At 30.7% G+C, this 20,189-nt stretch overlaps 2 protein-coding genes across 3 annotated transcripts in view; one reads left to right on the forward strand and one right to left on the reverse strand.

Moving 5' to 3' along the window:
- Positions 1-179: 179 nt before the first annotated feature.
- Positions 180-5,387, reverse strand: LOC132741251 (5-demethoxyubiquinone hydroxylase, mitochondrial-like; the record flags this gene model as incomplete). 2 transcript variants are annotated; one of them, XM_060729380.1, is given in 4 exon segments in its annotated part: positions 180-264; positions 905-1,019; positions 2,047-2,268; positions 5,264-5,387. In XM_060729380.1, coding segments are annotated over 3 exon segments (419 nt in total), but the record flags the coding sequence as incomplete, so codon positions are not given.
- Positions 5,388-5,493: 106 nt separating this feature from the next.
- Positions 5,494-20,189, forward strand: part of LOC132741250 (uncharacterized) — a 38,376-nt gene continuing 23,680 nt past the window's right edge. The window contains exon 1 of the mRNA XM_060729375.1: positions 5,494-5,646. The gene's annotated coding sequence lies outside the window, so the exon portion shown is untranslated. The remainder of the gene's footprint in view (positions 5,647-20,189) is intronic.

Genomic DNA, 20,189 nt, shown 5'->3' on the forward strand with positions numbered 1-20,189 from the left:
CCACCAAAATATCATTTTTTTATTTTGCAATTTTTTTTGTAAAATGTTAAAATTGAACATTTATTTAATTTCAAGTCAAGTTTCAAATTTTTATATACTTAGCCGTTAATTGAAAATAAAAACATATAAAAAATTAATATTCACAAATATCATAAAATTATATTAGGGTATTTGCTCACTCATTATAATGTTGACCAATTACAGACTCCACAGCTACTGTACACGCCATAGCTCCCTCTTTACCAAGCAATGCAGACCCAGCTCCTGAAATACAAACACTTTATAATTATGTTACTTTGTCATTAGTTTTCATCCAGTATGCTACATACTAAATAATTATATAATCTCAGGGCATTATAGTTTTCCACAAAAATATTGTGTTTTCTTTAGTCTCCATAATGTTGTGGTGCTGATGATAATTTTAGTCCTAACCACTTGATTTTAATTTTGAACATGTTAAGTTGAATGTCTTCATAACCTCATTAAGACCAAGCAGGTGCTCACACAGAAAACCAATTATATATTAACAACATGTTCCTGTAACACTGTCACTTCAAGCAAATGTGGAGAAAATTCAAATTATATAAAAATGGGATAAGAAATAGCAAACTAGGAAGAGATAGAGTTATCAATTAAGGGCATAAAGCTATAATATTATAATGGTTGATTCTCAAAAAATATAACATATGCCTTGTGTGTTTTACACACATAGAAATTGTACGTAAACAGAATAATATGTTCCAGAACAAAATACTATGCTGCTGTTTTAAATAGGGTTTTAACCTTAAGGCAATAATATTGTGCATGTGACATTCACTCTAACCAAAATTTAAAAACTTATTTGTTTCCTTTTTACTAAATTTTGCAGCTTTCTACACTTTAACATGTGTACAAAATCATTTACCAAGTGCAAATCCTGCAATATTCCACAGAGGTAAGAGTACAGTTGGTCTAGCACGATGATCTCGCATCAACTTTACAAACTCTGCCAGATGCTTCTCTTCTTCTTCCTGCATCTCCTGAATGTACAGTTTATAATCTATGTAATGTATACAGTCTGTGGTTTTCTACTTTTGTCTTTCTAAACATGCTTAAAATCTTACAGCAGGGACTCAGTGAAAAACACTGATTCAGGCGAGTGGCAATTCAAACTAATAATCATATTGTTACAATTGTGTGAACATCATTTCTATAAAAAAATTGTAAATTGCATGATTATGTTTAAGATAGAACAAATCATACTGGTTAGGAATTGAGACTAAATGCACATATTTTTCAGAGTTACTTTATTTGTGCTACATTCTTACTGCTTCAAGAGTTCAATCCTAAAAACTGAATGCAGCATTTATCAATATAAAATTTACACAACTGCTACCAAAAACAGTTTTGAGCTGTAAGGAAAATATCCATCTTTGTTTGTTGTTACAACTTATCACAGACTTCAAACATAACTGGTTTTAGCAACATTTCATGGTCAGAGAGATCTTTATACAGGATTTATTTAAATACATGTAGTTTGATTGTGTATGAATCTATAAACTTAACACTCTCTCAAATCTGATCCTGGAACCAACCAGTTCTAAGAATTGAGTGTAAACTTGGAGACAACAGCTTGCTCATGAAAGGGTTTGAACCCATGCAGCCAGCAATCCTTAGATTAAAAATACTACTCTGACATATTAACCATTTGGCCACATGGCCATGCTATCACCTCATAAGAGATAATTTATATGAAATGCAAATTATGCCTCAGAAATGAATATTTTTTTCTAAATCATGTATTTAATAAAGTTTAATAATGGGTTTCAAGCATTTTAAACTTAGAGGCTTATAACTTGTAGAAAGAAGTGCTGAATGTAAAATAATTTGTAATAAATAAAGTTAAACTTAACAAAATGGTGTTTTGATATCCATAAAAATACTATATTACCAAAGAACAGAAGCAAAAGATGGTTGAGCGTTATCTTAAAGAGTTCTTTTTGGGACACACTGTAACATGATAACAGATATAAAAGCTATTGAGAAATAAAGATCATAAATGTTTACCTGTATTATAGGTCCTGTTGGGGTGTTGCCCAGTATAGCAAGCTGACCCTGGTAAATTCTTTTAGCACCAAACTCTCCAGCATGATCTATTCTGATTATTTTATCTAGTAAAGCCTTTGTCTGCACCTCCTTGGCTCTATGACTCATACATCTTGTAAGTGTACGGTACATATGATATCTAACATATGTCCTTGCCACTATGGGTGCTGTCATTGCCATCTTCTGTTAATTTGTTTAAAGTGAACATATAATTTCTAAATTCACCAATGAATGAAAACTTTTAATGTACAAGATTTATGACATCTAGGCAGACAAAATGACAATGTACATTGTATGAAATCAAAAATGTCTCTCTTGGTTTTACCCACTATGAGAGGACGTGATGTGTGAGAGAGGGAGGTGGCAGAGACATTTATTGCCATATTTAAGTAATCTACAGGCATTTTTGTTGTGCCCTCCTAAAGTACTTAAAAGTGATTTCATTACAAATAAATGTAAAAATCTAAAAAAAATCCTCCTGCCTTCACTAATTAGCTTGTTCTACAATAACATTTAACTATCTATATGCAGTCATATACAATGTATTTAAACCTTTCAAAGTTTATTTCAAATACAGAACAGTTGCTTTCTCTCTAGCAGCCAAATATCAAAAATAATATAAATATCAAGACTGTCCAATGAAAATTCATGTTGCAAACGATAAGTATTTATTTTCCTATCCTCAACACATTCTAAAAGTTCACAAACCTTTTTGACCTGAATCCATGTTGGAGGTCAAATAAAATATTGTTGACCTCAAAGTACAGAGTAATTTGATGCATAGTTTTGCAGAGAACACATGTCAAGGGAATGGGTCCGTAATTTGCCGACTTATTGCATTTCTTAGAAGGTGGGAGGGTCGTTGCTGTTTGCCTTGGTCCCATCAGAGGGAATAGTGCCTGTATCTGATGACTTTTGAAAAATTTTGGTGACCAGGGAGGCAATATATACACCTAAATTTTTAAAGACTATTGGTTTTAATTGCTGGAGATTGGAGTATGTATTATGTTTATGCGTTGGGCGTCCTCAGGCAAAAGTAAGTGTATACAGAATCCAAGCTTTGAAATATACACATCCAGCAGCAATAAACATGCGTACAAGGACTGTACACTGTTTTCCCTGCTATTAAATTTCAAGTTAATTTATCTGAGGAAGTCAAAGGCAAGGACAATGAAGCAGGCCCAGGCTTTGGCTTGCCCTGCTATAGATTACACATGTATATTTATGTAATAGTTTTGTAGTTTGGAATTTCTTTACATGCAAAAATATATAATTATATAAAGGGAGATAATGATTCAAATATAATTGTTGAAAGTTTACATTGATATTGTACATTAAGATAAAGGGAAATAATAATTAAAATTTTATTTTCAAATTAAACATAGTTTTGATATTAAATTGTTTTTTGTTATTGTTGAAACAGTACATTATTATGAAATTCTGATGATTTGTTAAAAATTTTGTATACTTTGAGAAATTTTAAAACCATGTAAAACATTATATTGTGAGTTAAATATAAACTCTTGATTGCTTTGCTGTCATCGGTGGTTATCTTATTGGATTGGACATAAGTATTGTTACTGGTCCCAAATTTGTGGTAAGGTAACAGTAAGAAGCATGAGGAAAGTTAATAGTAACACCTTGATAGGCTACACTGCAAATGGTTAAGTTGTGATAGTTAACACTTCAGACATTATATTTGATAAAATCATATCGAGATGAATTATACATTGGGAATATTTATGTATTATGAATTAAATTTAATCTTATTGCACAAAATTAAATGTCATCAATCTGATCTGTTTTTGTTATCACTGTTGCTAAATTAGGCACAGTGCTAGAATCATTCAGGGCTGTAGTCACCTCGCAAACTAATACCGCTACATTTAAATAAAATCAAATAAATAACAATTTAAACATAATTATATAGAATTCTATACCCATCAAAAAATTTTTCATTGTTAGTTTTAGTTGGGCGCCGCCATTTTCAAAGTAACTCAATGGTAATAGGCAGGGTATTCCAATAACATTACAAATTTTCAGATTAATAATAATCGTTGAGTGTTTCAGGTGAAAACGGAAGCCACGCATGAAATATCGAATGACACAAGGGCATACATGTGAACTCTCCCACTTTTAGCGGGAGACTCCCACTTTCTGCAGCCATATTATCAAAGATTTTTCTTAAAATAAGTGGTATTTTCACAAATCAAAGAAATCTCCCTATTTTTGATGTCAGAACTTCCTTCTTTGTTTATTGCAAATTCTAAAATCTCCCTCTTTTTGAAAAAAAATCTCCCACTTGATCATCAAAAAAAGTTCACATGTATGCAAGGGTCTTTAAAACAAAAAAATGAAAGGATTTCTTTTACAGACTTCCCTGTTAATAGGCTTTGCCTTATTTCATATTATCATGGAGCTAAATATAGATGGAGAAGAAATTGTGACGTCACACAGTTAAATTCAGTATCGGCAGAATTGTGTTCGCACAAGTTATCATATGTCACGGAATTTTGTGAGATTTGATGCATCCTCCAGGTAAAAGTAGCCAAAATACCGCCATAATGAATTCCCGGAGTTACATCGACAAAAAAGACGAAGCATTTTAAACATATATAAGAAGCAATATTTATTTATTCTAAAACGTCCAACACACACTTTTTCACACAAATATTTCTCCGATGAAAATCTTTGTCGGCAATGTAAACAATAATTCACGGATATCGCCAAGTTTAACGACAGCGCGAAAATTAAAGACTAGCAGGAAAACCCGATTATCATCATAGCGCACAAAGGATTGTGGGTCTGAATCTGACTATCTGTTGTTTATATATCTGTCATCTGTGATATTATTTCACTTAAATTGCCTTCTTGCAATATGAATTTTATTTAATGATATCATAATGCAATTGATCCTACCAAAAATTATTGAAGATGTGTGAAAAGAATTACATATTACATATAAGTTCAGCAAATCGATACCTATCGTTTAAATTGCCAATGAAGCAGTACGCAGTACAAATTTTAAACGGGGCGAATCGTTAGTGGTGCGAATGATATCAATTAAACTGACCTGAAAAGAATTTTACAACCCGCAGGAAATCTACATAGATATACGATTGTTTTTCAAACCTATTTAGTAAATTTTCAAATTTGGTAGACAAAAGATAAAAATTACCTTCCAAATCCTTTGGAATAACGAAAGAAAACTTTATAATGATGCTGTTTGTTTCGTAACAATATTAATGGAAGCTGACATATTGAAGGAACGAGGTGAAGAATTAAATGAGATTTTTTTAAATATAAATTTTATTTATCTTTTCCCTTTATTTGATTCCATACAAACATATTAGCATCATCTTTCTTAATTTTTTAAGGGAAAGGATATCCAATTTTTATTATCTTTTGTTTATTTTCGATATCAACCAATCAGTGTGTTTCAAAATCAGCTGATTTCCCAATTCATGATTTTGACAGATGGTGGGAAACTGAGTTATCTGTGAATGAAGACATGATACACAAGAAGATTCTGCTCGTGTCTAACGAATTCATTCTTTTTAGGTAAGAATTTTGAATGTAATTGTAAGACAGATTGTGTCCACATTGATAATGAACACTGATAAACTCTTATCTTATAGGAATTGAGTTTTGATAAACAGATAAATAACAGATAAAATCAATTATTTTCATTGATTGCTTAATATAAACAGATAAACAGACCTATACTTTCTGTTTTTGATGCACTGCTTATTAATTTTCATGAAATTAATTTTTTTCTGCAATGTTACAATTGATTAATTTATCAATTGGAAGTTTTTCTTTTAATTGACTTTTTATTAGCTAGATGTTTATCCTAATTACAGTATGGATAATCTTAATTGCACGTGATTCATGTCAAGACAGAATGACAATAGTCTTACTAAATATGTAACTCTTCTTTGTTTTAGGAAACCTTAGATAAAAATGTGCTTGAACATAGTCCTAAATTTGCACATACTGCTTAAAAAATTTTAAGGTCTGTTTATTAATATAAATATTATTGTTTAGGTTAGCACATTGTGTAAGAGCTGTCATTGATAGAGACAATATTGATGTATTGTTGATATTTTTCTGCCAACCAATAATCGATAGGCATTTGTAAAAATCGATAATTTTGGTTTTTTATTAATGTCTTAATGAATCATGAAAATTTGACCAAAACATATACAAAAACAGGTGGCCATGTCTCAACACCAAGCTGTTGTGATATAATGGACACATTTCATAGCAGTGATGACAAAAAATGGTTAGGGAAAAGTCCTACAAAGGACATTTATAAACAGGACACAACATATTTGTATGAATAGAACATATATTTTACAAGGTATGAAAGTGAATTATATAAGAAATAAGGAGTATATATCGATATATTGGTTTATTGGTGTATTTGTCATCCGATATCAATGTATCATCAATATGCTTTACTATGAATCAATGATAGCTCTACATTGTGTAAATTTTCTTTGATTTGGAAACAATTTGACATTTGTTGAACAAATTTGTGGGTAACATGCATGTCTGCAACCCCCCCCCCCCCCTCCCTGTTTTTTTCATGGCTTAAGCTGCCTATTCGTTGGCAAGGCTTTCTTTGGGGAAAACAGACTCATTGGCTTTAAATAATATCAAATTTTGAGTTTTATACTTAAGTTAGACTTTTTTAACATGTGTATGATGTCAGATGTCGGAATATTTGTATATGCTTATGTGGAGTATATAAAGCAGTTTTGCCATTTTCCTTGTAGAGTTAACTTTTTCAGCTAGCTTAACTTACCAGATACCTTGGTGATCCTGATTTAGTCATTAGCATTTGGAATGCCAGCAATGAATTAGAAAAAGTGACAAGTGCCAATCAAAGCCAAAACTTGGTCCTAGTACTCCTATGGTCTTGTTCTTATTTAGATTTATATCAAATGACAAAATTTAAGAAGTTAAAAGCTCCAAAAGTCTTTAGATCTCTCAATTTTGCAACCAGACAAATGTAGTGTGAATCAACTAGGCCATCACTTTAAGGACATTTTCGGGAGTTTTCATATAGACATATAGGCAAAATTAAAACTGTTCAATAGAATTTCTTTAAATTTGGCATGTTGTTAGAATATGATAACAGAAACATTTTAGTCTTGGCTTAGACTCTTGACCACAAGCATATGTAACTCAGGGTGTCCGTTCAACCCTTGAAATGATTTTTTGACCCTTCAAATTTCCAAAAGGCCTGAATTGACACTCAGGATTGAAACTGGAGGATCAAATTTTGTTAAAATCACGGTGATTTGGCCTCGTAGTTCAACTTGGTAAAACTTAAGTCAAAATGACCCTCAGTGTTTCATGGCTATTGTACACCCTGTAACTTATGGCAATTTTTTTTTTAACAAAATACTCTTGACCATTGAGCCAAAGAATCCATTCCCTGATGCAGCTCACAGACGCTTGGGGGTCAGATCCTGCCCCCCAACGTGATACGCCCCTGTAAACACTCTACCAAAACTATTTTAATATTTAATGGGACATCTATTACAACGATAAAAATGGTTTTCAAACAATTTTTACATATATGAAAAAATACCGTATACCATCAAGTCTCAATAAATACTCAATACAACCGAGCCTGCAACATTTTCAATTTTGCCGTGTTGGGCTTTCTTTAGGGATTCTGTATTTATCTATTTTATTATTAAAATGATTTTAAAGCTCTACGCCTCAGTATGATCGAAAATCAATATTAAGAAAAGTGCGGTTTAAGACTGACTTTGCAGTATTTTATCACCATATTTCTACTGCGCTACTAAAGCAGTAAGGGCTGGTTTTGCATATGTCAGGACAACCTTTTGGTAATTTCTGTGGATTGTAAGTGCCAATTGCAATATGTTAATTACTTTATTTGTTCACCTCACATTTTTTTACTTTTAAATACAATTCCAAAAATGTTATAAAAATTAACATGAGTCTGGAGCTTTAAGATATAAAGAAAGACTCATCACATATACACAAACAAGAATATGATCATAACATACTGTGTGGAAACATAATCACTGTATCATTTATTGCAAGTATATTCAATTCAATATGTATGGGTTATGTGTATATAACAATAATTACAAGATCTTTCACTTCCTGTCACTATATCATATATTTTGCAAGCATATACAATTCACCTTGTATCATCTTTTGCGATCACAGGAAGTAGATGCGTTTTACTAACAGTGATAAGTGAATGAAAAACCTTATATGTTACTTAAAATGATGATATATGACTGATTCAAACTGAACATTATGTGTTATTATTGGCGAGATTATAATTTCTTACATATAGTCAGTACTGTATATAATCCTAACTGACAGGGATGCAAACTTAGGCTATTAACCCTTATAAACTTTAATATTGATTTTTCTTCTTAAATATGTTCATCTGCACTTAACTGAGGCTTTAATAACAAGTCACTTAAGTGTCATTACAATTATTAATTTCTTTATATTATTTATATTATTGATTACTTATTATTGATTGCACTGAAAAGTACATAGATAGATAGATATTTTTTCAGGTTAAAACACAAATATACATAATACAAACACTCATACATTTTTATATTTAAGTTATAACACAATTGTAATAAAATATTTCGGAAGTTTGTCAAACATAAATATCACATGAGGCTGACATTAAATAATAAATAATAATAATTAAGAACAAAGGCGTCCAGCAGGTAAAGGGTTAGTCTGGACTGAAAATGGATGTTTACATAAATATTTAATAAGATAATCATACAATGTTTTGGTACATGTATAGTAAAATGCTTTTGTCATGTTATAAAAAAGCCATTTTCCTGTAATATTTCTATTATGCATTATAATCAAATAAGTAAATAAAATATATATATTTTGAATTTTATTGTAAGTATTATGTTTCCAATTTCATTTTTTTAAAATTGTAAATGCATAATAAAAATATTACAAGAAAATGGCTTTTTTATATAGCATGACACTTTACTTAGGTTGCTAATCTTGGTGCAGTGACAATGTACTAAGAGATGAAATAAATAAGTTTTATGGTTTAACATTTGATACATATATTTTTGGTGGGATACAAATTTGACTTTTTTACTTCCATGTAGGTTTAACATAGTTTTAATAGTTTTGGCAATATTTTAGTATTTTCATCTATATTTTATAATTATGTAAAACAAAATTATATTTTGGTGCAAATATTATTTTCATGTTTAGTTAGAAGTTTTAATTTAGATGACAGTTTTTCATTACATTCAGTCAGAGTTACAGCCCTTTTTATATACAATTTAAATTATTTTTATGTTTTTATGTTTATATGATTATCATGTTTATTAATCAAGTTGGGTATCTTCAGATGAATGATATATTATCCAGTTTCTAGTGTATCTTCCTTTTTCATATTTGTGTCTTTGAAAATGCATGACTTATACAGCAATTAGTGCTATAGGGGCCATCTCATTAATTTTCATCAATCTGCTAGTCATATGACCAAACTCCGTACCAAATCTTAAGACTGTAGGCTAAAGCATTTCCAAGTTATTTATGTATAACACTTTGATTAGTTAATCCACTCAGACAGGGAATGACTATCATAAGTCTAAATGAATCAAATTTTATTTAATCTTGAAAATCCCTAAAAACTATCTGTGTTGAAAAATGATTTAATATTATAGTGGAGACTTGCAATTATATGATGACAGTTGTAATGTCACACTTCTTTATATAAAATACCAGATAAAACTGGAGTAAACTGGAACATCTACATCAGTGATATAGAATGAAGTTGCTGTGATTATTGTAAGATGTAAATGAGGATATAGATATTGTTAGTCTTTGTAAATTTAGATTGGACATTGTTCAAAGAAAGAAGGCCTCTAGTTGGTGTACAATTATATAGAAAGGAAATGTATTTATAAAAAAACAACAAATGGAATAATGATGTCAATTGATTTATACTAACACTTTCTTTCTGTGACCACTAGAACTTGAAAAATGATTACTTCAGTTTTTGTTGTTCTGTTTCTAGAATATGCCTTTGAACTTTTTATTATGGTGGCATAGAGTTAACATTTGTAGTATTATTTTATCTTGCGGCCACAACTTATTATCTTGTTGCCACAAAATAATGGTCACAAGATAATATCTAGAGGCCACAACTTATTTTAGCCAATGAAAATAGTTTTCTCATCTTGAATGAAAGTTGATATCACACTGGCTGTAGCTTTTACAGAAAGGTGGGTCAAACATAAATTTCTTTATTTTGCATCAATATTTGTATTAACAGATTATTATTGTTCTGCTTGAATCGATACTGATATTAGAAAATTGAATAAATTTATCACTAATTCAAATTTAGCATGATTCTTCATCTTGTTTTACATCAAGAATACATTGTGGTCATCACATGTTCTTGTATAAACTGCTTAATATTATTTTGAGTTGATGTTTGTTTTAATGGGCTCATAGGATCATGTTACATAACTACAGGACAGATAAGGAGCATTATAAGTTATGTTACCTTTACATGTGTGATAGATTTATATCAAAGTCATACTATCCATAGACAGCGAAATGTACAGAGATGTCTCCCTCCAGCAGTATGTCAGATGACTAATACATATACATTTAGGTTTAAAGTTTAACCTAAAATAACAATACTGTAATAGTACCAGCAACATTCTGTCTGCTATTGATCTTAGAACAAAGAAATTACTTTCAGTTCTGTAAGAACTGTATTAGCCTTGAACTGCTCATGTACATCTATGCTGACTGGCTGAATTTGGAGTTACACTCCTTGAACACATGCTCAAGGTGAGCTATTGTCATCACTCACCATCCCCCAGGTGGTCATGGGTTTTCCTTAAATATATATATTTTTTTTTTTTAAAATCATCTCTGAAGCTATAAAGTTAGAGCTTAGATATTTGACATGAAAAATCATCCAGTAGGCCACTATCAAGTTTGTTTAAACTATAGCCCCTGGGTCAAACCAGGGGGTTTACCTTATATGTATAAAGGAAAGTCTTTAAAAAAAACATCCCCTCTGAAGTTTTCAAGACTAGTGTTAATATATTTTGCATGAAACATAGGTAAATAAGATAAAAAAATTGTGTCCATCCAGACCATATCCCTTGGTGAGCAATTAAAGGCCATCATGGCCCTCTTTTTTTTATAAATATACAGCCTAGAAATTTCTTACTGGTAAAGTATAATAAAGTTATATGAATCATATAATATGATACAGAACTATTAAGCATAAAAAAGGTAGAATGAGTGTTTTATTTAAGCTCAACGTTTTGAGAAAAGGGGAGATGTGGGTATCGGAGTGGGTGTCAATATCACACTGTGGTTAAGTTTTTATGTGCAAGTTGGTATCTTCAAAACTACTGAAGGGATATGGTTGAAACTTGGCATACTTATTTGAGTGTATGAACAGGCCACTGGCCAAGGCCCATTACTAAAACATGGATTAAACAGAATAATGGCCTTTTTTAAACTTTGAAAATTTTACATTATCCAGACTCTTGTTTTACTATCAAGCAATGGCAATAGTCAAGCTATAAAGATACCAGCCCATTGATTGTTTACACCACAGACAATTTTTCTCTAGATTTATAGAACACATAATGTTTGCAGACTGATCTAGTGTCTAGCCATCAAATAAAATGAGCTTTCACTCCTGGTCATATACAATAATTAACTTGTATAGATAAAAATGCAATAATAAACTTGTATAGATAAAAATACAATAATTAACTTGTCTAGATAAAAATACAATAATTAACTTGTATAGATAAAAATACAATTATTAACTTGTATAAATAAACAATACAATTATTAACTTGTATAGATAAAAAATACAATAATTAACTACAAAAAAATACAATAATTAACTTGTATAGATAAAAATGCAATAATTAACTTGTATAGATAAAAATACAATAATTAACTTGTATAAATAAAAAATACAATAATTAACTTGTATAGATAAAAATACAATAATTAACTTGTATAGATAAAAATGCAATAATTAACTTGTATAGATAAAAATGCAATAATTAACTTGTATAGATAAAAATGCAATAATTAACTTGTATAGATAAAAATACAATAATTAACTTGTATAAATAAAAAATACAATAATTAACTTGTATAGATAAAAATACAATAATTTACTTGTATAAATAAACAATACAATACTAGTAATTAACTTGTATAGATAAAAATGCAATAATTAACTTGTATAGATAAAAATGCAATAATCAACTTGTATAAATAAAAAATACAATAATTTACTTGTATAGATAAAAATACAATAATTAACTTGCATAGATAAAAAGATACAATAATTAACTTGTATAGATAAAAATACAATAATTTACTTGTCTAGATAAAAATACAATAATTTACTTGTATAGATAAAAGATGATCTTTGCAGGTTTTATTAATGACAATATTTTCTTTGCTGTAAAGAGTTAATTTTGGAATATTGGGCTGATACTGTGATTTAAAAAAATGTGCTTATATGCAAGTATACTTATTTACCATATCTGAATTGTGTAGCTTATCTTATAGGAAAGATCAATGTTAAGATCTAAAAAAAAATAAGATGAAACAACTTTTTTGAAATTGAAAATTGATACTTTCCAAATACCATTACTAAATATTAAGGCTGTGCATTAACTGGTGCAACAGGTGTTGAATACAGCCAAATATATTGACAAGGATGTTTGGTTTATATGAGCATTTCAATGGACTTGCACAACTGCTATTGAACAATTCCATGCATGTGCAATTCTGGTGTCAATTTGAACAATAAATGCATGTGCAATACTGTACGGTCAAATTGAGTCAATGGATGTGCATTTTTTATATGCCTGAAAGAATTTCGGGCATATTATGTTATACCCCCTGGCGTCCGTCCGTCTGTCCGTCCGTCCGTTAGCAATTTGGTTTCCGGAGCATAACTTAAGTTCCATTTGGCCCACAATATTCAAACTTCATAGGATGATTGTCCATATTTGGTAGAAGACCCCTATTGATTTTGGGGTCACAAGGTCAAAGGTCAAGGTCACTATGACCTTAAAACTGAAAACAGTTTCCGGAGCATAACTTAAGTTCCATTTGGCCCACAGTGTTCAAACTTCATAGGATGATTGTCTATATTGGGCAGAAGACCCCTCTTGATTTTGGGGTCACAAGGTCAAAGGTCAAGGTCACTATTACCTTAAAACTGAAAACAGTTTCCGGGGCATAACTTAAGTTCCATTTGGACCACAATATTCAAACTTCATAGGAGGATTGTTATTTGAAGGAGGTAATACTTTATTTAATTCCAATGTCTTACAAATGCTTCATCTTTACTAAAAAAAAAAAAATCACTTTCAGGCATATAATGCTCCGCCTAGTGGTGCTCTTGTTTCCGTTTGTTATGTATTCCTGTTGTCATTATAAATACTGCAATCGTGATACAATACTTAGAACTGTCAGTTTTATGATTATATGCAAATTTTATGACCATGCAATTTTCAGTTGCCAGTCCCTATGCAACAGATTAGTTCTGCAATAACATCTGCTCACAATTCTGTCAATCTTAATACTTGATTTGCTGCAATTTAACTAAGCTTAACAGAACTGTTGTTGACAAATCCATAATTAACGCCAATCTTTAAAAATTTTAACAATTTTTGGCAATGCAATTCTGCTGTAATGGCTTAGTGCTATACTTCTACTAATCTTAACATCATAATGGATTTGCATTAAAACATGCATACAACTATTTATGTGTAAAGTACATAGTTAAGTAATCATTTATCACTAAACAACTAATAAACTGAGCAAAACTGTTATTGATACAAAATAATGGCCGTCCAATGATGTATTTTGGCATTTTTTTGAAATGCTTATATAAAGACTTACAAACTAATGACATGAAAAGTTATGCAATGATTTTTAGAACAGGCAATTTTTTTACAGACTTAAAAGACAGAACAAGCTTGTGTCAATTCTGTAGTTTTGAGTAAATTGATTCATCAATAGCAAGCAGCTTGTGAGAGACAGATATTTTGTTTTACTGTCAGGTTTCATGACAAAACACATTATCAAGCTGACTTTTCTCTCATTTTCAATATTTCTCTACTTACATTTCTTATATCTTGAACTACTGTACATATACAATGTATTTCAGACTTTGGAAGGAGAGAATTATATAACGTAATACAATTTTATTGAACACCCATAATCCAGGTTTCATGTCATCTTATTTCCAAACATAATAGACAACCTGACATTTTAAGCTTTTAGTTCTGTATTCATTATCTTTTATGTTTACTGACATGCTTTGTTTTTTTTTGTATGTTTGTAAACACTCCAATTTCTTCTGGCACTATTTTATAACATGTAGTGTGCATCACAAATATGAAGAACAAAATGTGACATATTCAGACAGTATGATCAGTATATGACATTTTAAATGTAGAATTGAGATACAAAATAATTATTGAATATTAGTCAGAAATCATTTGGTTATGGAATATTATGCTAGCCTAATATATTATGGTTCTTGAGAATAATTTATCCTAACTGTTGTCATTATAGGAGTACATCTACTACAATTTAATGGGTGATTTAAACTGTACATAAATCTTCAGTGTGATGCCAATTTTCTCAAGATATTTTGTGCATTTGGATATCAAATTAGCTTCAAAACTTGAAAACTTTTAGGAAGTTAAGTTTTTGCTACCTTACAAATTATTTCTGGAGAAGTGTAGAGGAAGAGAAAAACCGATCATTCAACATTAGGGCTGGTTTACTCTTTAATGTTTTAGTTATCTACCAGTTTCTTTGTATTTTTCTTCTCTCATATAAAAGATTTCACATTTTATAGAACTTTTCCCCATTATTATCATTATTATTATAGTTTATATTCATTATATATTTATCTTTAATATTCCAATATTAAAGATATCACCGTCATTAACAGTGTTTAATGTTTGTGATATTTGATTTTATAGTGATATTACTAAACAAATGTAATAACCTATTACAGAGTACAGGTTTTTTTCCATAGATTTAGTTTCTTGAAACTGCTGGTAACTGACTTTACAGGTTGAACTGATGTTAAGATAGTGAAATTTGTGTAATGTTTTATCTATACCTGCTGCCAATTTTATGATACAGCTCCTTGTGTTGAGAATAGAGAAATCTCATTATTACTTTTTTTGAAGAGTAACCTTGAAGAAAATTTTCCTAGTTCAGCACGATATTTGTCTTATCTTTACTTGGCATAATGCAATGCTGTTGTAATTTATAATATATGAAATTGGTTTTCAACATAATAATGTGCATGTGTTATGTCAGTATCAATTTATGTATATAAATTGTGAATTATCCTTTACAATGAATTTACATAAATAATCAAACATTCCCAGAGTATGGAACAAATAATAGCAACTTGTATCATAGTTTGGGGACCTTTCTGTTGAAAATGTGTCAGAGTTAAATCGTATACATATACGTGCACAGTGCGTTAACTGGAGTGCAAGTATTAGTTACCCGCACTCTAGAGCATGCCCATTGATTGGTTCATTTTTGCTGGGGTTTACATATTGCTACGGCAGAGAAAGCGACAGAAATATCATATTCAAAAGCTCGTTCATTGGTTACTTTTGAACATCAAAACACTCGGCAATCTGATTAATACTCGTACAAATCGGATAGCCTCGTGTTTCGATGCTCTTTTCTTACTTAGAGGTGGACTTGCACCACATTCATTTTGCTTTGTTTCTGCTTTTAAAGCACTAAGCTCAACACTAAAATTTAATACCAGTGCATGCAAAATTTAAGTAATTAATGAAAAATTATTAGTATGTACACCAGCCTATTCCTAAAGACTACCTAGCCCAGTTCGTGAAATTGCTTAATTGGGAAAATACAATGTATTTGGTACCTTCATGCTCTTTTGGCATAGTATTTTAAATTGTGCAAAATTGTTTACTCCAACCAATGCAGTTATTCAGAGCATAAAAAATGCATTAAAATTTGACAATGAAATTTGTGGAAACAAAGATTTTACTACTACCCATTTTAGTAAACAATGTATGCTGGCTCAAGGCAACATCAACAAGTATGTTTTTATTTGTTTGACATTGTTTTGTCTTCATTTTCTGTGTTTGTTTATTTTTGTTACAGTGCCAAAATGCTCATATAATTTCTTAAGTTTAAACAAGAGCCCGGTTTGAGCCGGGTGATGCTCCCCGAATAGGTTTTGGACACAGGAAAGTACACCTCTTGTAGTTTCAGAGTTCAAAGTGCAATAATTCCAAAATTAGGCAAGGCAGAGTTACTGTTCTTTGCACTGCACTTCTAATCAATGTGATCTATCGACCTACAACGTTTCTTGATGATATCTCTTATGATTTCAGAGTTATGTCCCGGACAACTTCAAAAAGTAAAAATAAAAAAAGGGCAATAACTCCAGAATTAGGCAAGGTAGAGTTATGATTCTTGTGCACTGCACATCTACCCATTGAGATATATCGACCTACACAGTTTCATGTTGATATCTCTTATAGTTTTACAGCTATGTCCTGGACAATATTTTTCTAAAAGGGGAGATAATTCAAAAATGCGGCTTAACAGAGTTATGGTTCTTTAGCACCGCACCTCTACTCAATGAGATCTATCTACCTGCAATGTTTCATCTTGATATCTCTTATAGTTTTAGAGTTATGTTCCGGACAAAGTTCAAAGTGTTAAAATTAACAAAGGGCAATAACTCCAAAATTAGGACAAAAACAGTTATTGTTCTTATGCACTGCACATCTACCCATTGAGATCTATTCACCTACAAAGTTTCATGTTGATATCTCTTATAGTTTTAGAGTTATGCCCCGGACAAGATTTTTCTATAAGGGGAGATAATTCAAAAACCGGGCAAAATAGAGTTATGGTTCTTTGACACTGCACTCCCCCTCAATGCCCTCTACCACTGTATGAAGTTTCAACAAATTATCTCCAAGGGTTTTCAAGTTATGCTCCGGACAAGACAACGGACGGACAGACGGACAAGGCGCGACTATATGCTCCCCCGAAATTTTTCGGGGAGCATAAAAAGGTCGGCTTTTCTTTATAATACATCATTCCATTTCTGAGGGACCACTAGTAAGTGCAAGCATTTGCTGATTAGATTGATTAATCTACACCTATAAAAAGCAATCATTGTCTGTTGAGGGACTTTCAAGAGGTTGTCCTGTCAGAGTAAAATTGTCCCTCTTTATAAAGTTGATACTTCAATTAGGTATAAGCTTGTAAAAGCCTTTGCAATTTCTGATGGAATAAACTCATGATCAAATAAAACACAGTTTAGAAGGTTTTATGATGGGGCACAACAAAATTCTTTTTGTTCATTTTTGTAACTTATTGATTTTATCAAATGTAGTTGGCCATTTTGGAAGAAGCAGTCTCAGTTGATTAAAACTGACAGCTATTAGACTTTTCCTTCAACAGTTTTGTTGACACATCATTCTAATAGACCTGAAGTCATGGTACTCAAGTAAGTAAAAACATATACATGCTTGTAAATGATGTCTTGCGTCAGTTTCTTATTACATTCTACATACCAGATGTAAAGTGAACGGCCCTTAGACTGCTGATTCTACCCATGCAACCACTGCAGACCTAGAACAACTGGCACCTCCGCTCAATTCAGTCAGTATTTATTATGAAATTTTCCTTTAAAAGGCTGATTGTTCTTGCCCAGATTGAACGATGGGCAATTTTATTTAAAGTTTTAACGTGGTATTGGTAAGAAGTTATGTATCTTATTATTATACATGCCATTTATAATATATATATAATTATTATGTATTTTTATCTTTGAATTACACTTCAGTAAACTGTTTCAAAAAAGATAATGTCAAACAGAAAGATGTATAAACAACTATTATCATAGTTAAGACTCAAGACAACATAATATTAAATTTTACTGATTTATAGTGGATGTATTCTATCACCATACATAAATGAAATGTTAGGAAAATAATTATGAAAAATTGTTAAAATAAATCACAAAAGTTATTCACTGTGTCTGAAACATAGTTTATATCATATGTCAAAGTTTTAATTCACAAAAAGAGATTTTTGTTGTAAGGCTGTTAACTGTCAATTATTTGTTGTTTATAATCTTGATTTAGTAAGTTACTATGACAACAATAGCTAAATTGTAACATATTATAACATGTTGTTGGCTTAATAACAAATATTTGGATGATTTAATACAGTTTTCTTTTTGTAATTGGCTGATCATTTGTTTGCTTTTATTCCAATGTTTTTGTTGAAAATAAACAATAAAGACTTATCTAACAAAGTAAGTATTGTATGGTAGTTCATAATTATTATTTATTACAGCTAAATCTTTCAGAGTTTCTGTTCTGTCTTGTTTTAACATAAGAATTGTTTATTTATGGATTTGACAAGATTACAGGCATTTTATGTTTATAATTGTATGTCAAAGCTACTATAATTCAGATAGACAATTCAAAATTGTTATTTTATTGAGAACATCATCAAAGTTGATTTAAACTAAAGTCTCATTGATTCAGCTTTATTGGTCAACTGCAAATTGCATTTACTTCTGAAGGTATTACATAAGTACACAAAATGTCATTTAAGTATTTTTTTGGTTCATTAGTTTGTGTCACTGTTATCCGAAACCATCTTGAATGACCTTGATACCCTTTTGTGAACTCCCATGGTTAAATTTTGACATATGCAGGTTCTTCTCCACAATCATTTGAAACATCACATGATTATAGTCCCACCACATAAATGCACAATCCTAACATGGATTTGCAAAGTGGCCTTCACTTATAAATGACCTTGATCATCAAGGTCAAAATTATTTGAATTTAGCTTGATTTTTACTACAACATTGCTATAACTTTGTTATTTATGAATGTATTCTCCTCACATTTGTATAAAATAATCCTTTGGACAAGACCTTTGCAAAAATTCCTTTATAGTTCTTGTTTTACATTCTTTTGAATATCCACCAAACTTGCCATCTTTTCTGATAGCTGTTGTATATATGTTGGAGATATTAATTGACATCAGACAAGAGATAATGTTCCTGTACCTTGTCAATATGTACATTATTTCTCCCTTGTGCCATGTTTTCTACAGTTAACATTGTCTATTACCCTTGTATAGAATATATTACACCTACCTATATATGGCAATAAGTAACATTGTCTGCTATTGATTGTACTAGAGTGACATTGACCTTCAATATATTGCACATGTGATTCTTTGTATGACTCTTTTGAAGTGGCAAAAGTGCCATCTGTTGCCCTAATTATAATACTGGCTTGAAATTATTGATTTAATTATAGGATACAATATGCATTATTTTGACTCTTTGAATCCACACTAAATATTATTCAAAATGTTTTATGGGGACTGAATAATATACATGATCAGTGCAGATAATGATCATTTGGCATGGACGTGCTTGCTGATCTTGGTTTGCACTTGTTCATATCAGTCACATATACTGTGAGCCAGCAGACCTTAAAAGGATTGATATTGACAAGGCAGAAGTTTAAAGAAGAGTGAAATTTAGAAACATTATTGTTTATATAAGGATCAAAGATAGATTAACATAAGCTCATAGTAATGGCAATGAATGAAGACTGAGGACACATTTTTGTCATTTATTGATATTGCCAGTCAGTGATTGGTTGCTCCACAGACAATAATTTTCCTGATTTATAGGGCACTGTATCTTTATAGAGGGCAAGTGTCTGGCTATAAAATTAGCATTGCCTTTTCCAGATCATTTCTTCTATAAATTGGTCGAAACATACAAAAATGTCATTGATATTCTGTGTTTTGTTATTTCATCTCAACTTATAATCTTTACAAGAAGTCATTTAAACTGAAATCTCTGCACCAATGCTGTCTGGCCTGACTAAATGTGTACAAAATGTTTGATTTTTAGCTCTACTACTGAAGGGTTTGTGCCTTTTTTGGGATAATTTTATGCATTCATAATAATCAAG

Source organism: Ruditapes philippinarum, unplaced genomic scaffold, assembly GCF_026571515.1.
Source record: "Ruditapes philippinarum isolate M1 unplaced genomic scaffold, ASM2657151v2 ctg168_1_1_1_1, whole genome shotgun sequence".
NCBI classification, from domain to species: domain Eukaryota; kingdom Metazoa; phylum Mollusca; class Bivalvia; order Venerida; family Veneridae; genus Ruditapes; species Ruditapes philippinarum.